This window comes from Neovison vison, chromosome 9 (assembly GCF_020171115.1).
Source record: "Neovison vison isolate M4711 chromosome 9, ASM_NN_V1, whole genome shotgun sequence".
Lineage (NCBI taxonomy): Eukaryota > Metazoa > Chordata > Mammalia > Carnivora > Mustelidae > Neogale > Neogale vison.
This window is the reverse complement of record NC_058099.1, coordinates 14,824,795-14,845,216: the sequence shown is the minus strand read 5'-3', so window position 1 is coordinate 14,845,216 and position 20,422 is coordinate 14,824,795. Positions and strand designations below refer to the sequence as shown.

The following is a 20,422-nucleotide window of genomic DNA, read 5'->3' as shown; positions in this document are numbered from 1 at the left end:
TCTTGCAAAGAAACTACCTGTTGAAGTAAAGACCGATAATACAAGCAAAAAAAACAAAAAACAAAAAACCAGAACTAGTGTTTCTCTTCCCCTGGGTTAAGTACTTCAGCAGTCACGGTACAAAACAATCATATCTTCCAATTGATTTAAATTAACCCCACAGACTTTTGACATAAGAGTTTATAACCACAACTGCTAAAAAAAATACATGGTAAGCAATGAACTAAAATAATGTTTTAAAAATGTTAACTGTCTTTATCTATTCTTTCATATATTTTGAAATGTCTATGTTTATATAATAATAATAAATACTAGGATATATTTATAATGACTATGCTGGTATGATTTTTTTTTTTAGTGATAAGGATGGATAATCTTTAGTGGCTGCTGACTTAGAAAATAGGGACAGGGAAATAAGATAGGAAGGAGGAAGATGGAATAAGGAAAAGTACATGAATTGGAAGCTATATACAGGAGAGAGAATAGTGATGAACTGAATATTTGAGCAGCATATCAAGAAGAATAAAGACACAAACTCCACAGTCTAGAATCCTAGACCCTTCACCTATTAACTGTGTAATCCTGGCAAGCTATTTACTTTCTTCATTTACAATATGGTACAACAGACATAGGCTGGTGGAAAGACAAAACAATATAATCCACATAACGCGGTTACCATCGAGTCTGAAACGTGGTAAACATTCAAGTATTAGCAATTACTATAAACATTACTATTATTATTACTACATTTTATTGGGTAAGGAAGATGAATTACTCGAGCCTACTGTCCAACCTGCTGGCTTGGCCCTTTGACCGATGATGGTACAGTATGTGACCAAGAACACAGAAGAGAAGAAATTAGTAGAAGGGTAATGTGAGGGTTCTGAATTTTCATGAAAAAGTCCAGTGGAAATACCCAGTTGGTGGCTAGCTGATGGGACTGTGGATTCTGGAGGAGAGGTGGCAGTTTGGGAGTTGCTGGAAATGTCGGTGATAAGGCAAGACATGGGAGTGAGGGTGATTGGCCAGGGAGAAGAGATGGAAGAGCACCATTCATCCTATTATCTGGAAGACGAGAGACCATAGAGAAGGCTTAGATAAAACATCAGAGGGGCGCCTGGGTGGCTCAGTGGGTTAAAGCCTCTGCCTTCAGCTCAGGTCATGATCCCAGCATCCTGGTATCCAACCCCGCATTGTCCTGGGATCGAGTCCCGCATCTGGCTCTCTGCTCAGTAGGGAGCCTGCTTCTCTTCCTCTCTCTCTGCCTGCTTCTCTGCCTACCTGTGATCTGTCAAAGAAATAAACCTTAAAAAAAAAAAATCAGAGGGGCACCTGGGTGGCTTCGATGATTAGGCATCTGCCTTCAGCTCAGGTCATGATCTCTGGTTCTGGGATGGAGCCCCACATTGGGCTCCCAGCTCAGTGAGGAGCCTGCTTCTCCCTCTGCCTCTCCCTCTGCTTGTGCTCTGTCTCTGTATTTCTCTCTCAAATGAATAAATAAAATCTTTTTTAAAAAATCAGAAACACAAAAAGAGTGTCCCCTAAACTGGTCATCAGACACTCAGAGCCTCCACTCATAGAACAGACTCCTTAGAAAAATTAGTAAAGGGAGCTATCTCTAATCAGATAAATGACAGAAGAATATCAATTGTAGGCATGATTATGCAACCTTGGGTTGTCAATGGTATCCAAGGTCACTGAAGCCAATTTCCCACCTATGCTTACATTCTCTTTTGGTCAGACTACACAAATTAGAAGCACTTTGGTGACAGGAGAGTGACTGTCCCCTCCCATCTTCTAGCAACTGACCATTAAAAACTTCTCACCTGGAAAACCGTTTTCCAGTTCTCTCTCTGGAACTAGCCCAGGAGGAACTCTCTGAACTCCAGTGCCAGCTCTGTATATGTAACTTTACAAGCTTCCTGCATGTAAGAGGTATTGGTCCAGGACCAGGGGCTACCTTCTCTGGTTCTTTCGGATGGACAGGCTTCCAAGTTACTCCTGAAAATCCAGCACCCACTGACAAGTGCATGAGGATGTTGAGAAATCTGAAGATGTCTTTCACCTGGCCTTGTCTCCCAGAAGTGGGTGGGTGGAACTCAGCGACAGAATAAGATCCAAAAAAAGGAAGAGAATTATACAGTAGACTGAAATAGAACAGCATAATACATACAGCTATGCATCTCTCTCTACCATCCTGCATCCACAAGAGACAGAAGGATTTCTGCCCTTAGGAGTGGTGAGTTGGTTGTTCTTAATGACACCACATCGATCCTCTAATTTTAAGAGAACAATCTTAGAAGAAATATTTTGTTCCCAGAATCTAGGGATCACACTTGATGAGAGTTAATTTTCTCAGATCTCTGAAAGGCCAAAGGACCCGTGAAAGCAGACCATGTAAGAATGGCACATGCCTCACTGCTCCTTCTTTCAAAAACCACCTCTGGAATCCTTCAGCAGGTACAAGGTAAAGGACTACATGTTGGCAAAGCTCTTCCATTCTCTTTTAAAAAGTACTACAATTAGGGGCACCTGGGTGGCTCAGTGGGTTAAAGCCTCTGCCTTTGGCTCAGGTCATGATCCCAGAGTCCTGGGATCGAGTCTCACATCGGGCTCTCTGCTCAGCGGGTAGCCTGCTTCTTCCTCTCTCTCTGCCTGCCTCTCTGCCTACTTGTAATCTCTGTCTGTCAAATAAATAAATAAAATTTTTAAAAATTAAAAAAAATTTTTATATAAAAAGTACTGCAATTAGCTTGAAGGCTGCACCTAAACGGAGTAGCAGAGAAAAGAAGGGGCTCATCAAACAAAAAGGCAACTGTGGGCCAGTTACGATGAGCACTGAAAGATGAGTCAGAAGGCTTGGATACAAGTCAACATTTCACCTCTTGGCAGACAGATCAAACTGCCCAGCTATTTAGCTGCCCAAAACTCTGACGACCTCATCTTCAAAATGGGATGGTGTTACCCACCCTATGTGGGAAAGTATCTTGTGAACTTTAGAGCATTACCTATAGAAAACATATGTGAAGGAAGAAGGAAGCAGCAGCGCAGGAAGAAAAGTGCAAAGAGGGAAGGAACAAGTGGGAGGAGAAATGAGAATTGTGGAGGATTAGAAAGGCAAGTTTCCCAGGTCATAAGAGGATTCAGCATCGAAGATGGCACAGGACACAAGCTCCTTGGTTCCCAGGGCTGCTCTCCCTTCACCTCTACCCCTGTACCCCCAGCACCCTTCAGAGCCAGTGGTTACAAGCCCAGAGTCTGGAACCAGACCGCCTGGGTTGGAATCGGTAACTTCCCAACAGTGCAACCTTGGGCAGAATACTTCTGTGAGCTTCCATCTCCTCATCTACATAACGGGGTTAAACGTAGGAGCTGTCACATAGGATTGTTATGAGGATCAAATGGCTTAATAGGGATAGGTTATGTAGTTATTAATATATTCAGTATCACAAGCTGGTTTATTAGTTCCTTTCTGTGTGTGCTTTTATTTTTCAGTGTTGTTCTTGGCTCTGGAACAAATTCCAACTGGATTCTGTTAGGGGATTCCCCCATTATCCTATTCATTTCAGCTCAACTTGCAGCATCAAGGGTAAGGAGGTTCTGCTGCCAGAACGTTCTCCTTTTGGAAGCCCTACCCCTTCTTAATGATGATGATGATGAAGATGATGATGTAAACCCAGGCTGAGCTGAAGCTGTTACGGAGTGAGGCCTCTGTGTGTCTACAGTAAGTGCCATACGATCTACATTTCCTTCTGCTGACAAGCATCCCAGGCCTGGATGCCCAAGTGCCTTTTTGTAAATCAAAAGAATATTGAACTCATTATGTTCCAGCACAAGTTATCCTTCATCGGTCAATTTGTCTGGGTCAACCGTTCTTGCACATTTATTCTGGACATCTAAAAGATAGGACGTCCAACGGCCCGTCTCCAATATTACAGCTGCCATTCATTTTGTTATCCTAAAATGATATTCTGAAACCGGGCCATTCAAATGCAATTATTAGGTACCCACACACTATCTTCCATCAGAGCAGTGGAAGGAATCCAAATTCAGTTCCAGGGTGCCAGTAAACAGGAACAATAGGGCCCATATCTACACGGAGATGCTGGGTGTACCAAGCACATTTACTTTCACTTTCTCTTTAGAGTGTCACACTCTGCCGCTCTGTGGGGGACGTCAAGATTTTAAGTTCCTCTTTAAGGAGAAGAAAATTGAGGCTCAGAGAGGATAGATCATTATTCAAAGATCTAATGGAAAAAGAAAAAAGCCTCGAATGCAAATCTTCCGTCACAGATTGAATTACCTACTTCACCCTCTGCCTTCCTTTCTTCCTTGTGTTCAGGAACGAACTTCAAGCTGTTTTCTCCAGTACCACGAACACTGCAGCACCTGGTTTTTACACTCTGTCTTCACCCCAAGTTCTCCCTTCATTCCCTGTGACTAGCAGCCAATACCCTCAGGCTCTCGGCCCCTTGACCTGCTTCATCCCAATGATCTCCCCGCCCCCTCCAGTCCCTCCTTCTTCCTATAGTTACTCCAAAAACGTGTCATTTCCCAAAGCCCCTCTAACTCCACCAAATCACATGAAAATATTCCGGTATTGGACTGGTCCGCCACAACACCTGCTCTCTACCTCTTCAAGACCTCGAGACCCAAGAGCTTCTCCTTTTCCTTTAACCACGATCTACTGGCTTCACATCTTTCTGGATCAACTTAAATCCAATCATCCACCTCTGTGTTCACTTTTGGCCAATACTTTTAACTCCTTTACACCATTGTTCTTCCATCTCGTCCCCTTGAGAAACCCCTACTCTGTTTGAACCTACATCCACCATCTTTGCTCTTACCTCGAATATTCAGTTCTTATGAAGAACAACAGCCCAGTTGCCCAGACTACAGTCATTATCAATAGATGGTGAGGAACATTATCAGAGCCGTCGGTGCTTCCCGGTGATCCCTTTATATTTCCTTAATAAGATCCATCTACCATTCTGCAGACTAAGGATTTCAAAACACTACAAACTCTTTGGGGCACTCCCCCAAGGCCTTCCTGCTCAGAGACTGGCTTTACATCCTACTTCACAAAGAGGACAGAGGCCATAGGATGTCTTTTCAAATCTTGAGGGAAATCAATACATTTGCACCCACACCCTCTCTTTCCTTTCTTTCTTCCTAATTAAGCTGAAAGCTACCCTTACTTTTGCCCCCATTGATGCTTTACCTCCCACCCTACCTCTTCAGGAATTGTTCCATCACAAATAACCCCACTCAGACCCTCAGCCTCAGCCTCTCCCTTTCTTAATGGTCTCCTCCCTTAGAAGCCAAGGAACAACACAAAAGCTTTTCTCTTGGTTTCACAACCCTGCCCCCTTTCTTGTTGTACTTCTTTAAAAAAAAAAAAAGTCTACTTCCTTGCTTCTCACTTACTTCTCAACCCACTGCAATCTGGCTCCTGTCCCCAACATTACAGTTAAACATCTCTTGCCAAGGTCAAGATTTTAAATACAAAAGGCTATTTTCAGTTCGTACTTTATGTTCTCCATCAGAACCCATGGCCCCTGATTACCCACACCTTCCTTGTTAAAACATTCATTTATTGGAGCTTCCATAGTACCAGACGTCCCTGGCTTCCCTCCTATACCACTGGCCAGTCCTCAACTTCTCAAGGCTTTTCTCTGCCCATGCTAAACAAACTCTTCTGAGTGAACACATCCCTAAGGGCCATCTACAATGACTTTCGGTAACCTGGTGGCTCTGAATACTATCGTTTTTTGTTTGTTTGTTTGTTTGTAATCCAAGGGTCAGAACCATTTGTACAACTGCTTACCAACTCTCTATTTGGATGTTACAACTTGTTTAAATTTAACCTTTGCACAGGTGACTCCTCATCTTCAATCATACACAACCCCAAAGTGTCCTTGTTTTGCAGGGCTGTATATCTTAATAAAAAGTGTCACCACCGACACAACTGACCTGGTCAAAAATGTGCCCCTTCTCTTTTTCCTATTTAACCAAGATCCAGGAACTCAACACTTAAGGTATAATCATGTCCCTTGCTTCTGGGGTCTTCCTGCTTTTCAACCATCAAATTTCAATACTGAGTCTTCTATCTCTTTAGAGTATCCCAATGTACAATTTCATTTTACATGAAATTCTTGAAATGATGAAATCATAGAGACAGGAAACAAAGTGGTGGCTGCCGGGGGTTAGGGATGCTAGGGGAGGGGGCGAGTCTTGATGATAAAGGGACAGCACAAGAGATCTTTGTGATGATGGAACTGCTTTGTGTCTTGATGGTGGTGGTGGTTACATGAATCCACACATGTGATGAAATGACTCAGAATGATACACATGCATTGTTCCAGTATCAAGCTCTAGGTTTTGTTATCATATTATAGTTATAGGAAATGTAACCATTGGGGGAAACTGGACGAAAAGTACATGAGACCCCTCTGTACTCTGTACACAGTTGTACTCTGTACAACTTCGTGCTTGTTTCCAAAAAATATATATAAAATACATAGATCTCTAATCTTCATTAATGCTACTTTTGTCCAAGGCACCCTCTTCTCTTACCTGGGGTATGCTACAGCCTTCTATGTCTCTGATGTACATTTTGTGCCTTCTCTCAACTTTTCTCCATCAATCCATTCTCTCCATTTCTTTCTTTCTTTCTTTCTTTCTTTTTTTTTTTTTGTAAGATTTTATTTATTTATTTGTGAGCGAGGGAGAGGGAGAAGCAGACTCCCCACTGAGCAAGGAGCTGGACACGGGGTTCAGTCCTAGGACCTTGAGTTCATGACCTGAGCCAAAAGGCAGATGCTTAACCAACTGAGCCACCCAGGCGCCCCCAGGAGTCACCTTTCTAAGATGACAACATGACATGCTCTGCCTCTGGGCAAAATCCTCCTAAGAGCTTCCCATTGTCCTTAGAAGCTGGTTCTTTTTTTTTTTTTTTTTAAGATTTTTATTTATTTATTTGATAGACAGAGAGAGATCACAAGTAGGCAGAGAGGCAGGCAGAGAGAGAGGGGGAAGCAGGCTCCCTGCTAAGCAGAGAGCCGGATGTGGGGCTCAATCCCAGGACCCTGAGATCATGACCTGAGCTGAAGGCAGAGGCTTAAACCACTGAGCCACCCAGGCGCCCCTAGAACCTGGTTCTTAACTTGTGTGCTGTGATGCTACCAGAGTACCAAGGAGAAGTCACAGTGGCACGGGGAATATTATAAATGTTCAAGAGAAATGAGAGATACTTGACATTTATTGGGCATCAAAGAAACTACTAACCCGAAGTGGTTTAAAGTTTCAACATTAAAACACATCCATTCCTTTCATACGGCATACCTTCCTTAAGGTGGGTTTTTGGCAGAACTACAAAGTACTGGAGAAATATGAATGAGGAATAGGAAATCAAGGCAGCAGTACCCAATTGCAAAGTTTAAGAAGCAGACACTGTGGTTATTTAGGAATAGAAATCAAAATATTGCTTTTTCTTTAGGTTTGCATACATCGTTTTTCAAATGGCCACTAAACTTTTGGGGACATAAATATTTCATTAAGCTGTTCAGACCTAACTACTCAATAAACAGAGTTAGGATTTCCCTGGCCTCCAGGAACCATAACAAAATCATAGAGAGCATCTTGAAATGAGAAGGTGTGGAAGGCACCACCTTAGGATAAATAAAGTGCAAAGTCTTGTCTATAACATACACTGAGCTCCATGACCTAATCCCTGACTTACTTTCCTGGCCTGCATGCTAACATTTTCTCTGCTTGTCACTCACAATGAGTGACTGCAGACCCTAGAACAAGTCGGTCCCTTCCTGGATATAACGTCACAACACATACATACTCACACACACACACACACACACACACACATCCTCTATATTGGTATACCTAACTGCTACTGTCTAGATCTCAACTTTAAAAAAGGAAGAATCCCCTTCTTCTTCAAATCCTTCTTTATACTAGCACTCCATGTTATTAATCTCCTTCCCCAGAACTCTCCTAGGAGGGAGCAATTTGACTCCCGTGCGTGTCCAGCTACCTACAATGCTCCTAAAGGCACAGATGCCTGCTGCTTTGTTAACAACAGAGGCTCATGCAGCTCTTGCACAAGGTACAGACTCTACCAAGGTATGTCAACTTGGTGCACAGGGGAGCAACTCCTTCCCAGATCAGACAATCAGACGAACCATTTCACGGTGCCAGATACTTCCAGATCACTTGCGTTCAATTCTTTCTTTTTCACACAAGCCACACCCTCCCTAAATGTGATCTACAATGGATGTCAAGCTACAGACCCACACAGGATGTCATGAGTGCTCAGGAATGGAGGCTGCACCTTGCTGAGCCATACAGTTTGAAAAACAGGAGAGTTACTCTCCCCACACCAATACACCCCCTTCTGAAATGGGGCTGATAGTTGGAAGGTGCTTGGGTGAAAAGCCATGCCTGGGGAGACGAACATCTCCTGAGTGTTACACATCAAAGACAACCTGGCTGGCGCAGTGCGGGGGGAACTGGAAGATGAGATGTCGCAGATGGCTCCCATCACCTGTACTGATTAATAAATTAGACGCTTACAAATCATGGGACGTGTACTCTTTATGCGAATCCATGCATGCTGGTGGCTTAAGGCTACAATTGCCACTATGCAGGCTTCTGGATTCCAGCCTTATGTGCCTCTGGGCATCAGAAATCTTTCTGTTTCTTTTTATTTTCCTCCTAACAAGTGTCCTCTTCGTCTAAGAATGGAGCGAGTGCTACCATCCAAGAGCATCTAATCCATAGGCCGTCCAGATTGAGTTTGCCTCTTGTTGTTGGAGGTCTCCTGCAAACCCTCTTGGAGTCCCTGTTGAGGAACTTTAGGAAACAGTGCTTCGGATTTTTTTTTTTTTTAACTACCAATCCTCAGGGACTTTTTCCATGCTAAAATGATCTTATGTTATCTTCTTAAATCTTTGCAACAATTACGGGATATATCCCCGTTTCACAGATGGAGAATTTGAGGTCAAAAGGTTTAAGTAATACACCCAGGACCTCACGGGTGGGAAATGGCACAGCCAGGATTCAAACCAAGTTCTGCCTGAGTCTTAAGACTTGCTGCCCAACACTCAGGGATAGCGACAGGTTTAGATTCGCAGAAGCTTAGATACGGACTTGGTGCTAGAAGTTTCCATGGAGGTTTGCAGAGATAAGCCAGGTACAGATAAAGGGTGGGATGCAAAGCTTTCCTCCAAGCCAGTCTGGGAATCTACTGCTAATGAGACTCAGTAATTCTTAAGCCCAGAAGGAAGGCCTTGAGAGATAAAGAAATTGCCTGGAGTCAGAAGCCTGGGTTTGCTGGTTCCTTTCATAATGTCGGATTGTACATGAAAAAAAAAAAGCTTCCTGCCACAGGGCACCAAGAATGGAACTGGGGCAGGTAGGCCTGGATGCAGCCCAGGAAGGGAGCTGCCTGACGGGTGGGTCCAGAGCAGCTCTGTTGGTGGCACAGAGTCCTACTTGGGAGTTAATGAACTCCATCTTTATGGACTCCATTTGACTCCAGCGCTGCCCTCCTTTCCCTGGAATTATTTCTACCACTTCCAAACCCTTCCCTCTCACTGCCTTCCACGCATCCTATCGGCAGCCGCCGCCGCCAGAGCAAGATTTCTAAATGCATTACCAGTCCATGTCCGTCTCTTGTTTCAAACCCTTCAGCATTTTCTTGTTGCCCAAATCAGGAGAAGCTCAGGTTCTAACAGGCTTACCCAGAGCCCACGGCAAACTCTGAGAAGCAAACAGCACAGCGGTCCTCGGAGCCCCAAATGACCACGATATGGACCCGAAGTCAGTGTTTTTCAGCCTGGAAGGTCCACTCCGCTGGTGGAGGCTGAAACCACTCTAGTTGGTGGGGAGCCACATTTAAAAAAATAAATGAATCAGGGGAGCCGGTGTGGCTCAGTTGGTTGGGCATCTGCCTTGGGCTCAGGTCATGATCTCAGGGTTCTGGGATGGAGCCCCATGTGGGGCTCGCTGCATAGCAGGAATTCAGCTTCTCCCTTTGCCCCTGCCCCTCCTCCCTTTTCCTCTGGCTAGTGGGCTCTTGATCTCTATCTAGTAAATATATAAACTATTTAAAATAAATAAATAAATAAACGAATCAGAAAGGGATAGACAATATCAGAATGGAATAGATAATATCAAAATATATGTATAAAGTAAGTATTTTTCCATGAATTTTCATTTTTGTCGTGTATCTGTATCTCTTTCTATAGGTTTATCAAATGTCAATGTAAAAATACATTTAAGCATGAGTTAGGTAAAGATAAGAAAAAGATAAGAAAAAGAAAAAAAACATGGCTCCAAGTAAGGGTTTAGTAATCCTCTGACAACTAGCTAGAGCTTGCTTTTGGTTGCAACCAATCTGCCATTCCAAATTTCTTTCATTGTTGCATTTGAGCTGCTATCCAGCCTTCGGTCCTACTTCACTGCTACTCAACACACACACACACACACACACCCCTATAGATCTAAGGTTTCTCCCATCTCTTGTTTTCACAGGCACTGCTCTGTCCTCCTGGGCTGCTTTTCTCCCCCGCAAATGTCTTCTCACAAATTCCTACTCCTCCCTAAAGACTGAATTCAATATCCTTTCCTCAAGGATGCCTCTTAGACTAGTCTTTTCCTCCCATCCTTCCCCCCTCACAAGCCCAGGGCTAGAGCAAGTTCCCCTCCACCTCCACAAACAGAGCCCCAAGGGCAGGGTTCAGCCAGGGAACTCCGCATAGGCACTGGGCTTATTTGTCTTTGGTCAGTTTTCCCCAAGATACCATGGGTTCCTTGAGGGGGAGGATCAAAGTTTCCTCTTCCAGTCCCCAAGAGAATGCTGCAGAGCCTTGATGGTAGGAGTCTGGAGATCAGTAATCATTTTTCAAATAATAAATAAGCTGTGGGCACTCCAGATCATGGACCCAGTCCTGGTCTTTGTTGGCCAGGGTTTGGAGCATGGAGTCTGAAGCTGCAAGGCTTGTCTGTCTTCTTCTCCAAATTTCCCCAGTCCTAATGGTGGCCAGGATTGGTGTCACTCATTCCACATGAGGGAGGTGTGCAAGCTTGTCCATTTTCAGATCCTGCTCCCGACTGAAGCTGGACGATTCCTTGGCTACGACTGAAGCAAACTAAGGTTTGCAGCTCACGAATCAGTTCAGAAATGGCGTGGGTGCAAAGAGGTAAAGCGCAGCAAAGGTACCAATTTGGCAGCAATAAAGCTATCGTTCTTGGAAGTGGAAGATCAATTTTAAATAATCAACACAAAACATTATCTTTGAATTGATGCCAAGTGGCCCAGAAGATGTTGGCAGTATATCCTTCCCCATCTCTCTCTATTCAGGGAGAACTTGAGCAGAAATTTGGATTAAATGAAGGATAATGTAGGAGAAGGGCACAGGGTATTGGTTCTCACCAATGACACCAGCCTCTAAATGGCTGAAATTGACAACTATAAACCTGAGACACTGTCCTGTTCTCATCATCTTTCATGCCTAGTGGGCATGCTCTAAAGGGATAAAAAGTTATGTTAAACCACTTGGTCCAAACTGCTTGTTAAGGACTCAGGCCATTGGTATTTGAACCTAGCAATGGAGCCTAAACATCTTACTTCCTAGGGAATTCTGCAGTCAGAGGAGAAACCCACCATATCTCTCAGATCCCCTGAAGGAATGGGGATCATTTTTTGTCTGCCTTTCTGCAGCAGAAAACCCAAAATGATTCACTATCCTAAATGTAGTAACTTCTGCTCTGGTCTGAGGTTATGTCTTAAAACATGCAAAGTCCCCTGCCCTTCAGCCCTCCAGCCAGACTCTTTGGGAACCTAGCCAATAATTATATTATTGCAACCGTTCCCATTCAGACTTGCAAAGACCAAGATCTAAGATCTAAGACCAGCATCATTACTCTTTTCCCCCTTTTTTACCCACCAAAATTCTTGCTTTCAAACAACATTTCTCAACCTTTACCCCAGTGATATAATGTGTCAGATAATGCTTTTCTGTACATGGCAGGATGTGGAGCAGTGTCTCGATCTCCGGCCTCATTCCACTAAATGACGGTAGCAGGGCCCTCCACAATCAGCTGTGACAACCCGAATCCCTCTGGACATTTCCAAATGTCCTTTTAAGGAACAAAATCACCCAAATAGGCAATCATTGCTATTAGGTCAGAGGTTCTCCTGCCTAACCTAGACCAATGAAATCAAAATATCAGAGAAAGGACCCAGGCAGTAGTATTGTTTAAAAATTCTTTTTTTTTTTTTTTTAAAGATTTTATTTATTTATTTGACAGAGAGAGATCACAAGTAGGCAGAGAGGCAGGCAGAGAGAGAGGAAGGGAAGAAGGCCCCCCGCTGAGCAGAGAGCCTGACGAGGGACTCGATCCCAGGACCCTGAGATCATGACCTGAGCCGAAGGCAGTGGCTTAACCCACTGAGCCACCCAGGTGCCCCTATTGTTTAAAAATTCTGCACGTGACTCTACAGTGCAGGTCCTCCTTTGCAATATTGAATCAAGGTCTTATCTCATTCCTTGACCGTGGCTCTGGCCTGTTGAAGTCCCTATCCCTATACAATCGGCAAGAATGCCAAATTCAAAATAAGAAATGGTAGCACAGAAATTTAGGAAATGCAAAGGGAAAGAGAGGGGAAAAAAAATAAAGAGAAGGTTTCTACCTGTGACAGGGAAAATGAGGCTGCTGATTTTTTTCTCTTTCCATTGTAAACCAGGATGGGACAGACTTAGACTAAAATGTTCCAAGCAAAAGTCTGATGAGTAGGGGAGCTTCCTCAGCCACGTCGCAGCTTTCCCAGCTAAAGAGGTGTCCCTTTACGAGGGCTCTGACACAGGCTGTGTCCAAAGGAGAGACACTCAAAGCCAGGTAGGGCCTGCAACTCCTTATACCTGCTCTCCAGAATTCCAATACCTCTGAGAATAAGAGGTTGTGGGGTCAAAGAGATTTGGTCAAGTATTCTTAATATATATTTTATATATATATGTGCATTTAAAATTTGGGAGGCATTGGTTAAACACACAGGCCCTGGAATCTCCTTGCCTGTGCTATATGCCACTCTCCCAGAAATGAGCTCTCTTTCCTTGGATAAGGTTTCTAAACAGAGAAAATGTATACAGTGTGTTCACGATACTTGGTAAGCTTTCACGTTAGCAATTCACTTACCATCATTGTTACTATTTACTTGACTATGGGATCTTTTTTGCTGTCATTCCAGAAATGACCATTTAACATCTCACCGAACTAGCGTTCCATGTCATCTACTTGAAGAAATGCCAATCGAGACTGGATTTTCCTGCACTACTAGAAATATAACCCTTGTGCCATGGGATGTTAAGATCTATCTGGAATCCGGAGGCTGGTGGCCTGAAGTTCAACCACAGTATCCTGAGAGGTTCAGTGGTAGAGTTCTCCCTTACTGTCATTTGTCTGTAAGTTCCTTGAAGGCAGTCCAGGCTACCTTGTACTTTATTGGTTCCCCAGGGCAGAGCATCTGGAATATCTAGGTACCCAAAATATACTCTTGAATGATTTCTGGATAAGGACCGCATCTCATTCACCTCGGGGAGTCCATCCACCCTGCCCTGGCCCCGTTCATTCAGCCAAGTAGCTTTACCACAAAACCTGCTGTGGATATTTTTGTGAAATACATCAGGGAACCATTAGGATATCAGATTAGAGCTGAGATTCATGCAAGTCTGAAATAAATGTGCGAGACAGTTAGGCAATCAGACTTGGTTTCCCAAGATTTGATTTACACTCAACTTTCAGGTATTTATTTAGGGCTCTGAGGAAGGCACACCATGAGCCACAAACCACTAGCTCAGCAACCTGCAGGGAAAACCACTCAATATGAAACCACGTTTCATGTAACTGCTACATTTTGCAATTACTGATGAGCTCAAAGTCAGGAAAAAATAAACAGAAAATAATACACAAAAAGGCAGGAAACAACTTTGGATCAAACTGCCTTTTTTTTTTTTTTTTTGTAACAAATACTAAGGGACAAGACTGATTTCTAAATTATCTCGAGAACAAAAGAAATCGTTTCTAGTAATGCCATCAGCCATCTGAGATAAAGGGGTAAATTCTGATTTATATAGGTCCCGCCAAATTCCACGGTCCAAATGTTTGATAGCAAGTTACTTCTCACCACAAGCACAGAAGGCATTTCATTAGGACCTCCATTTTGCAAATGAGAAGCCTGAGCCTCAGAGAAGTTCTAACTTGCCCAAGGGCAGAGGGAGTTTCTCTGTATCTGATGATAAACAGGGTAACTTAGACAAAGCCTTGATAAGAGCGTAAGGTAAGGGCTCCCATTGTGGGATCTCAGAGACTTGCTTCTGGTTCCCAGCTGAGCCACTTCTCAGACACGCGACGTGGACAATTTGCTTAGCCCCTTGGTGCCTACATTTTCTTATTCATAATATGGACAATAATAGCATTTCCGTCCCAGAATGGCCATGAGTATTTAATGACTAATGTATGTATGGGCTTAGCAGAAAGTGAAAATCAATGATTTTAGTCGAATGATGATTTAGAACCTTAATGAAAAACAATTTGCAGATAGAAGAACATCTAAACTGTACAAAGCATTCTCACATGAACTGTAACTCATTGGACCTGGTGGGTAGGACAGACGGACATCATTATCCCTTCCCACAGAGGAGAAAACTGAGGACCTGAACACTTCCTTATCCATTCCTATCTGTGGAATGATAACGGTGTGCTTACTGATTCTTGTTTTGCTTCTAGCTTCCAATGTGAGTTCGAGGGAGGAGGGCGTGGACACTACTGGTGGTGTGTGTGTTCATGTCTGTGTACAAGCATAATTCATTGTTTTCTTTTGGTCATATCTGTATGACTGAACCATAGCACAGCTCATGGCATAGGACTGATGCTAAATTCTATGAATGAATGATACACAGAATGCACTGGCCCAGGATGAGAAAGCCAGAAAGTGGGTCCAAAATAAACAAAGCCTGAGTCTCTACATTCCAAGTCCAGTCCTCTCCATTACGCCAGGCATACCTTCAGAGGACAAGATTTCATGGAATCATGGGATTTCAGAAAAGGCAAAGACCTTAAAGATCACCTTGGCTAACACTCTCATTTTGCAGACCACAAAATAGAAGCTCCAAAATCCCATTATTTGGGCCAAAAGCATGCAAGAAAGAGGCAGAAGAGGTGGGCCAGCGCCCAGGTTCCCTGACTCTGAGATCAACGATGTTGGCAGGTGCCTGCAGAAAATCGCCCAGCCTCCATGCTTCCGCTCAGACTGAGGCATGACAGAGCGTGTGCTTTGTGCACCTAAACCACTGTTTGTATGCATCTTATGGCCTGGCTTGTGAAACAACCCAAGAAAAGGTTTCTGTTGGGATTTGACGGGAAAAACTCCCTTCCTTGCCTGTGGCACTGACTCCTTGTCCTGAGTCTATGACCTGAAACCAGCCTCTGTGTGCATATGATGAGGAGGAAAGAAGTGGCCTTAACCCACTGAAGTGAGGAGAGGAGATCTCCCCTCAGATTCTTTCTGAAGCTCCCAGATCAGCCTGGGGCCCAGCTTGAGTGCAGGGTGGGGGAAAGCTAGCCGAAGCTGGAGGGCTAGGGCACCTCCATAAGGCAGGCCATCTAGCACAAGACAGTGTGGCACGTTCCTGGAGAAAGCCTTGTTGTCATGATGCAAATGTTGAGTGTTTGATGTGCTGCGTCTACGTGAGCACACAGGGAGGCGCAACTGGAAATCGCCGGAAGATGTGTTTTCATGCTTCAACAAAGCAGCATGCGATGAGGACAAAGTGTCACTTGACAACCACCCTGAGGAGCATGTCCTAGTTGGCTTTGGCTCAGGTCTGAATCTGGCCTGGAGAGGCACACGTGTCGCTGGGTACTTATCTGCACGTGTGTCCATGTGCCGATCAGGTCAGGAACCCCACCTGGTCTTTTCACATAGTAGGTTCCAAATCAATGTTGATGGTACTAATGATCTCCCAGTTATATTTACCCTGCACTTTCTTCTCTGTAGCACTTAGTGTACGTGTGTGTGTGCGCGTGCACGCGTGTACGTGCTTAATTAATGTCAGTCTCTCCTAGGAGAGCAGGGACCATGTTTGTTTTACTCATTGTATCGTCTGCCCCAAACACGGTGCTGGGCCTCTAGCCGATGCTTAATAATTATTTGAGGATTAAATAAAGGAAGGAAGGAATAACTAGATGACCAGGGGCCTGACTTCTGGGTCGAACTCCATCATTTAATTAACCACGTGACCTCAGTTAAATCTTGTACTTAATTTTAGAACTAGAAAGCATCCTAGAAATCAGCCCATTGGATGGCAGCACGCTTTGCTTTAGCAGTGGGATCCCAAAGAAAGCATATGAAACATCAGAACATGAGAGTGAAGGAGTAAAACCGTCTCTGTGTAAATGCTGTGTACGGCTGGGGGGTCCTGCCTGGTCACCCCCCACACAAAGACAATTTACTTGTCATCCTACACTGCAATAGCTTTTATGACTTCTTTCATTGATCCTCAAGGTTTTAAAAGAGCATAGACTGGAAACCACGGGCATTATCAAGGCTACCATCTGATGGGTGAGGAAGGTGGGATCCAAGAGAGGAAGGAGTTTGCCTAATGTCACAAGACTGGTGCCCAGAAAGCTGGCGTGAGTATTCAGATGTCCTGACCCCCAACCTCATTAACAACCTTTACCTTCTTAGTTCTCTCTAAAACCAGGCCCCAAATATTTACAAAGTGGTTGTGAGGAAAAATGTTTGCAAGAGCCCCTGCAGATTTCGGGAACACTCAATGTGTGGACAGCATGGTGGCCAGAAGGAGGGCTCTGGGGTCAGGTGGGTCCATATTCGGATCCCAGCTCTGTTCCTTACCACCCGGATGAGCTGAAGCCAGGCACTCAGCCTCCCCAAGTCCTGGTTTTCCGATCCGCAAAATGCCAAGGCACTGTTCATCTCACAGAGATTGTTGTAAGGCGTCAATGACATCCTTTGATGGCCCATCGTAAGTGCTCTGTGGTTCTACTCAGGGTATCCAAGTGGGTCTAGGGTACTTCAACAGTCATCACAAGCACCGGTTAATTATCCACCATGCACGCTAGCTACCTTCCAAACCCCAAGCACAGCCATCATGTTCAAGCATTACTACTCATCTCCAATCCCCAGGGTCCAGCACCGGGGCAGGCCTATGGCAGTTGTTAAGAAACATTTGTAAATAATGAAAGGATGCCTTTCATTCTATCACAGTCATTGGTGGTATGGTTACGGATTTACAGTCGGACTTTGTTTCCAGTCCAGCATCCATCATTTTTCAGCTACAGGACTTTATTCAAGTCAGTCATCTTCTGATCTTTAAAATGTAAATGTGAACCCCAGTCATTCAGCTGTAAGGTGTCCTCAGGAGGCCCACATGGAAGCGAAAGCCAACATGTCAAACCAAGATGTGATCGTTGTCTGGCAAAACACAGACAGGGTAAGATACCTGCATCTCCACCACTTGCTCTGTTCCCTTAAATCCTCCATCTCAGCCTGCGTCTTTCCTGGTCCCTGTGACGTCAGAGAACAGTGTGTTCTGTCAAGTCATTGGGGAGTGCCCACGTTTGGTTTATGCGTGTTCACAAAGAACCATGGCTATATTACACCAGAAATTATGCCGAGGATCCAACTTTGAAATAATGTAGTTAACTCTCATTCTTAGGTGATGTAGGAATAGTTCTCCCAAGGACTGGTCTTCTGAATCAATAAATATAATTTAAAATTCCAATATTCTCTTTTGAAAGAAACTCCCTATTTTTCACCCTTGCACTCCTTCCCCCTTTCCGGCACACCCTATATCCATGCTCCCATGTGTTTCTGCTTTCTCTCGTTCCCAGAGGACCTTCCCCCAGTAACTCTCTGATCACTTAGCACCCTTCAAGGCTCATCTGTGCGCTCTTTCATAGATGGAAACTTGCAAAACCTCAGCCACTATTCAACGTAGGATTTGAATATTCAGCATTAAGTCACATCCCTAGCCTACAATGTCACAAAATGTGCAAGAAGACATGCCTATTGTCATAACATATACACAGAAGATTTACAATCTAAACGCATACCTTCCCAGATGCAGGTCAGGGTCCTTTCCTCCACCATGCTCCCTGGTTCTCCCATTCTAAACGGCCCAGAAGGGTTAAGGGTATGCCCCTTCTTCCTTGACCTTAAGACAAAGACTACACCTCTAGAGAGTTTCTTGCATCCCCCAACTAATTCAAGTCCTCAACATTGATTGTGTGTTTCTGATACATGATAGGACAAAACCACTCAAGAGATCTAGAAGTGACTTGCATCTAAGTCCTGCCTCAATGGGTTTCTAGTTATGCGAGAAAGGAATACAAAGATGCACTCTAACTTCAGACCGTTTAAAACTAAAGGGATATATGTATAGAGAGCTATGAGAATATCAAAGAGAGGGTAAAAGAGTGGAATGGGGAGAATTGAAGATGGTTTCAAAGAGGAAAAAACGTTGGGCTAAGTCCTTTTGGGTGAGCGACATTCCAAAAGATCAAGAACCAAATCAGAAAAGGCTATTCTTTGACGGTCCCTACTTGTTTCCAGATGCATGAATAGGTTAGGTTTAGGGAGGAGGTTGGTACATTAATAGCATTTGCCAACAACACTACCTTCATCTGATGTGGTTGATTAAAAATCCTGTGACTGTGGGTGCAGATAAAACATGGTATGAAGCTGAGGCCTATCACATACTGCCAGTGGGACATCAGGCAAATCATCCGTCTAGCTGAAGACCAGTGACGTCGTGCGTAAAATGGAGAGAACAAGTAGAGTCTACCTATGACGACTATGACGACGGCTTAACTGAGATCGTGTATAAGCACCATCCACGCCTAACCCACAGTCAGCACTCAGTAGATGTTAGCTATTCGCTCTTGTCCTTGTCATGGTTCATCTCTTGTGCAAAGTACAAAAACAAGGTGAAACTACAAACAGCCTCCTGACCCCTTAGCCCATCGTTCCTCCATACGGTGAGACCCATACCCATGCCTGACCCCAAATAGCACTCTATGAATGAAAGGCACGGGAGATGGGGACAAGCTCAACCCAGGTCTTACCTGTATATTTTATATCTGGTTGTAAATCCTTGACGGTGTCTTTCCACAAAGGATAGGTAGCTCCTGGAGTGGTGGAAAGGCCCCCTGTCTGAAATAAGCCAATCAAATTCCTTGGAGACATGTTGGTCTGTCCCAGCTGGTTCCTGGTGGGAGGGCTGCACTGAGATACGGCCCCATACAAACAGGAAGTAGAGGAGCTCAACAAACCTCCAGTTCATGCTTTTCTGCCGGCCTTTTTCCTCTCATTCTTGCTCCATTCTGTGGAGTCCTGAGGAGAAAGAATTAAAAAAAAAAAAAAAAAGAGAGAGAGAGAGAGAAAAAAAAGGGACAAGAAAGAAAGGGAGACAGGAAAGAGAGAGAGAGAAAAAAATAAACAAAATAAAAGGAAGAGAAAGACACAGAAAAAAAAAATGCCGTTAACATACCTTCATAATATTACATCAGTCAAGTGTGTTAAGGTTTACAAAAGCCAGGATGTCTTCGGGTGAAGGGCATGGCCTCTCCAGAGATCTGGGCTCACGTTCCTGCTTTGCCATGAGCACGGTGCGTGCCTGAGCACAGACCGAGGCTTAGCCTTGTAAAGACGCAGCCTCCTCAGGTGCAGAACAGAGGGTGGGCTATGATGCCTCTACCTTGGCACTTGTCACACCATAGGTGTTTCGGGCAAATGTGTTCGAAGGATGAATGGAAGGAAAGGAGACAGGACCTGGGTCCCCTACGTCCAGGGAGGCATGTGGAGACAGAAGCACAAGAGACCAGAGAATTCACTGCTGAGGGTTCCGAGCCTCATGGTTCCCTGGTGTTCAGATGAGAAACTAAGGGCCAAGGGATCAGGTGGGTCCTTGCCCACCTCTTCTTTTGTAGGGATTGATAGCATAGCACCCTGGTACCATACTGGAGAAATTTTTAAGACTGAGGGAGAGCTGGGGCGGAGGCTCTTTGTGGGGAGGAGAGAAGAGAAACCACGGGCCCTGCTTAGCCTTTGGATACTTACAAGTTTGCAAGAGGACACGTTTGTATTCTACCTTCATTTCCTACTTACTAGCTTGGCGCCCTGCTTATCTAGAAGAGTTTATCTTCCTCAACATTAAAAGGCAGCCTTGAATCCAGGTCCCACCAGTTGTCAACAGTAGCATTTCAGGCAAGTCACTGAACATCCCTGTGTCCCCCTACATCATCTATAAAACGTGGTGTGAGAATGGACTGACATAATTTATGTACAATGTCCCACCTAGTGTTTGCCTTTTATTAAGTGCCC

The 20,422-nt window shown here is 44.3% G+C and overlaps 1 protein-coding gene across 2 annotated transcripts in view; it reads right to left on the bottom strand.

The window, feature by feature from the left end:
• Nucleotides 1-20,422, bottom strand: part of BRINP1 (BMP/retinoic acid inducible neural specific 1) — a 171,107-nt gene that overhangs the window by 104,365 nt on the left and 46,320 nt on the right. For both annotated transcript variants that reach the window (XM_044265033.1, XM_044265032.1), the window contains one exon: nucleotides 19,165-19,432. In XM_044265033.1, coding sequence (XP_044120968.1) covers nucleotides 19,165-19,382 — 218 coding nt within the window. In that variant the 5' untranslated portion in view covers nucleotides 19,383-19,432. The remainder of the gene's footprint in view (nucleotides 1-19,164; nucleotides 19,433-20,422) is intronic.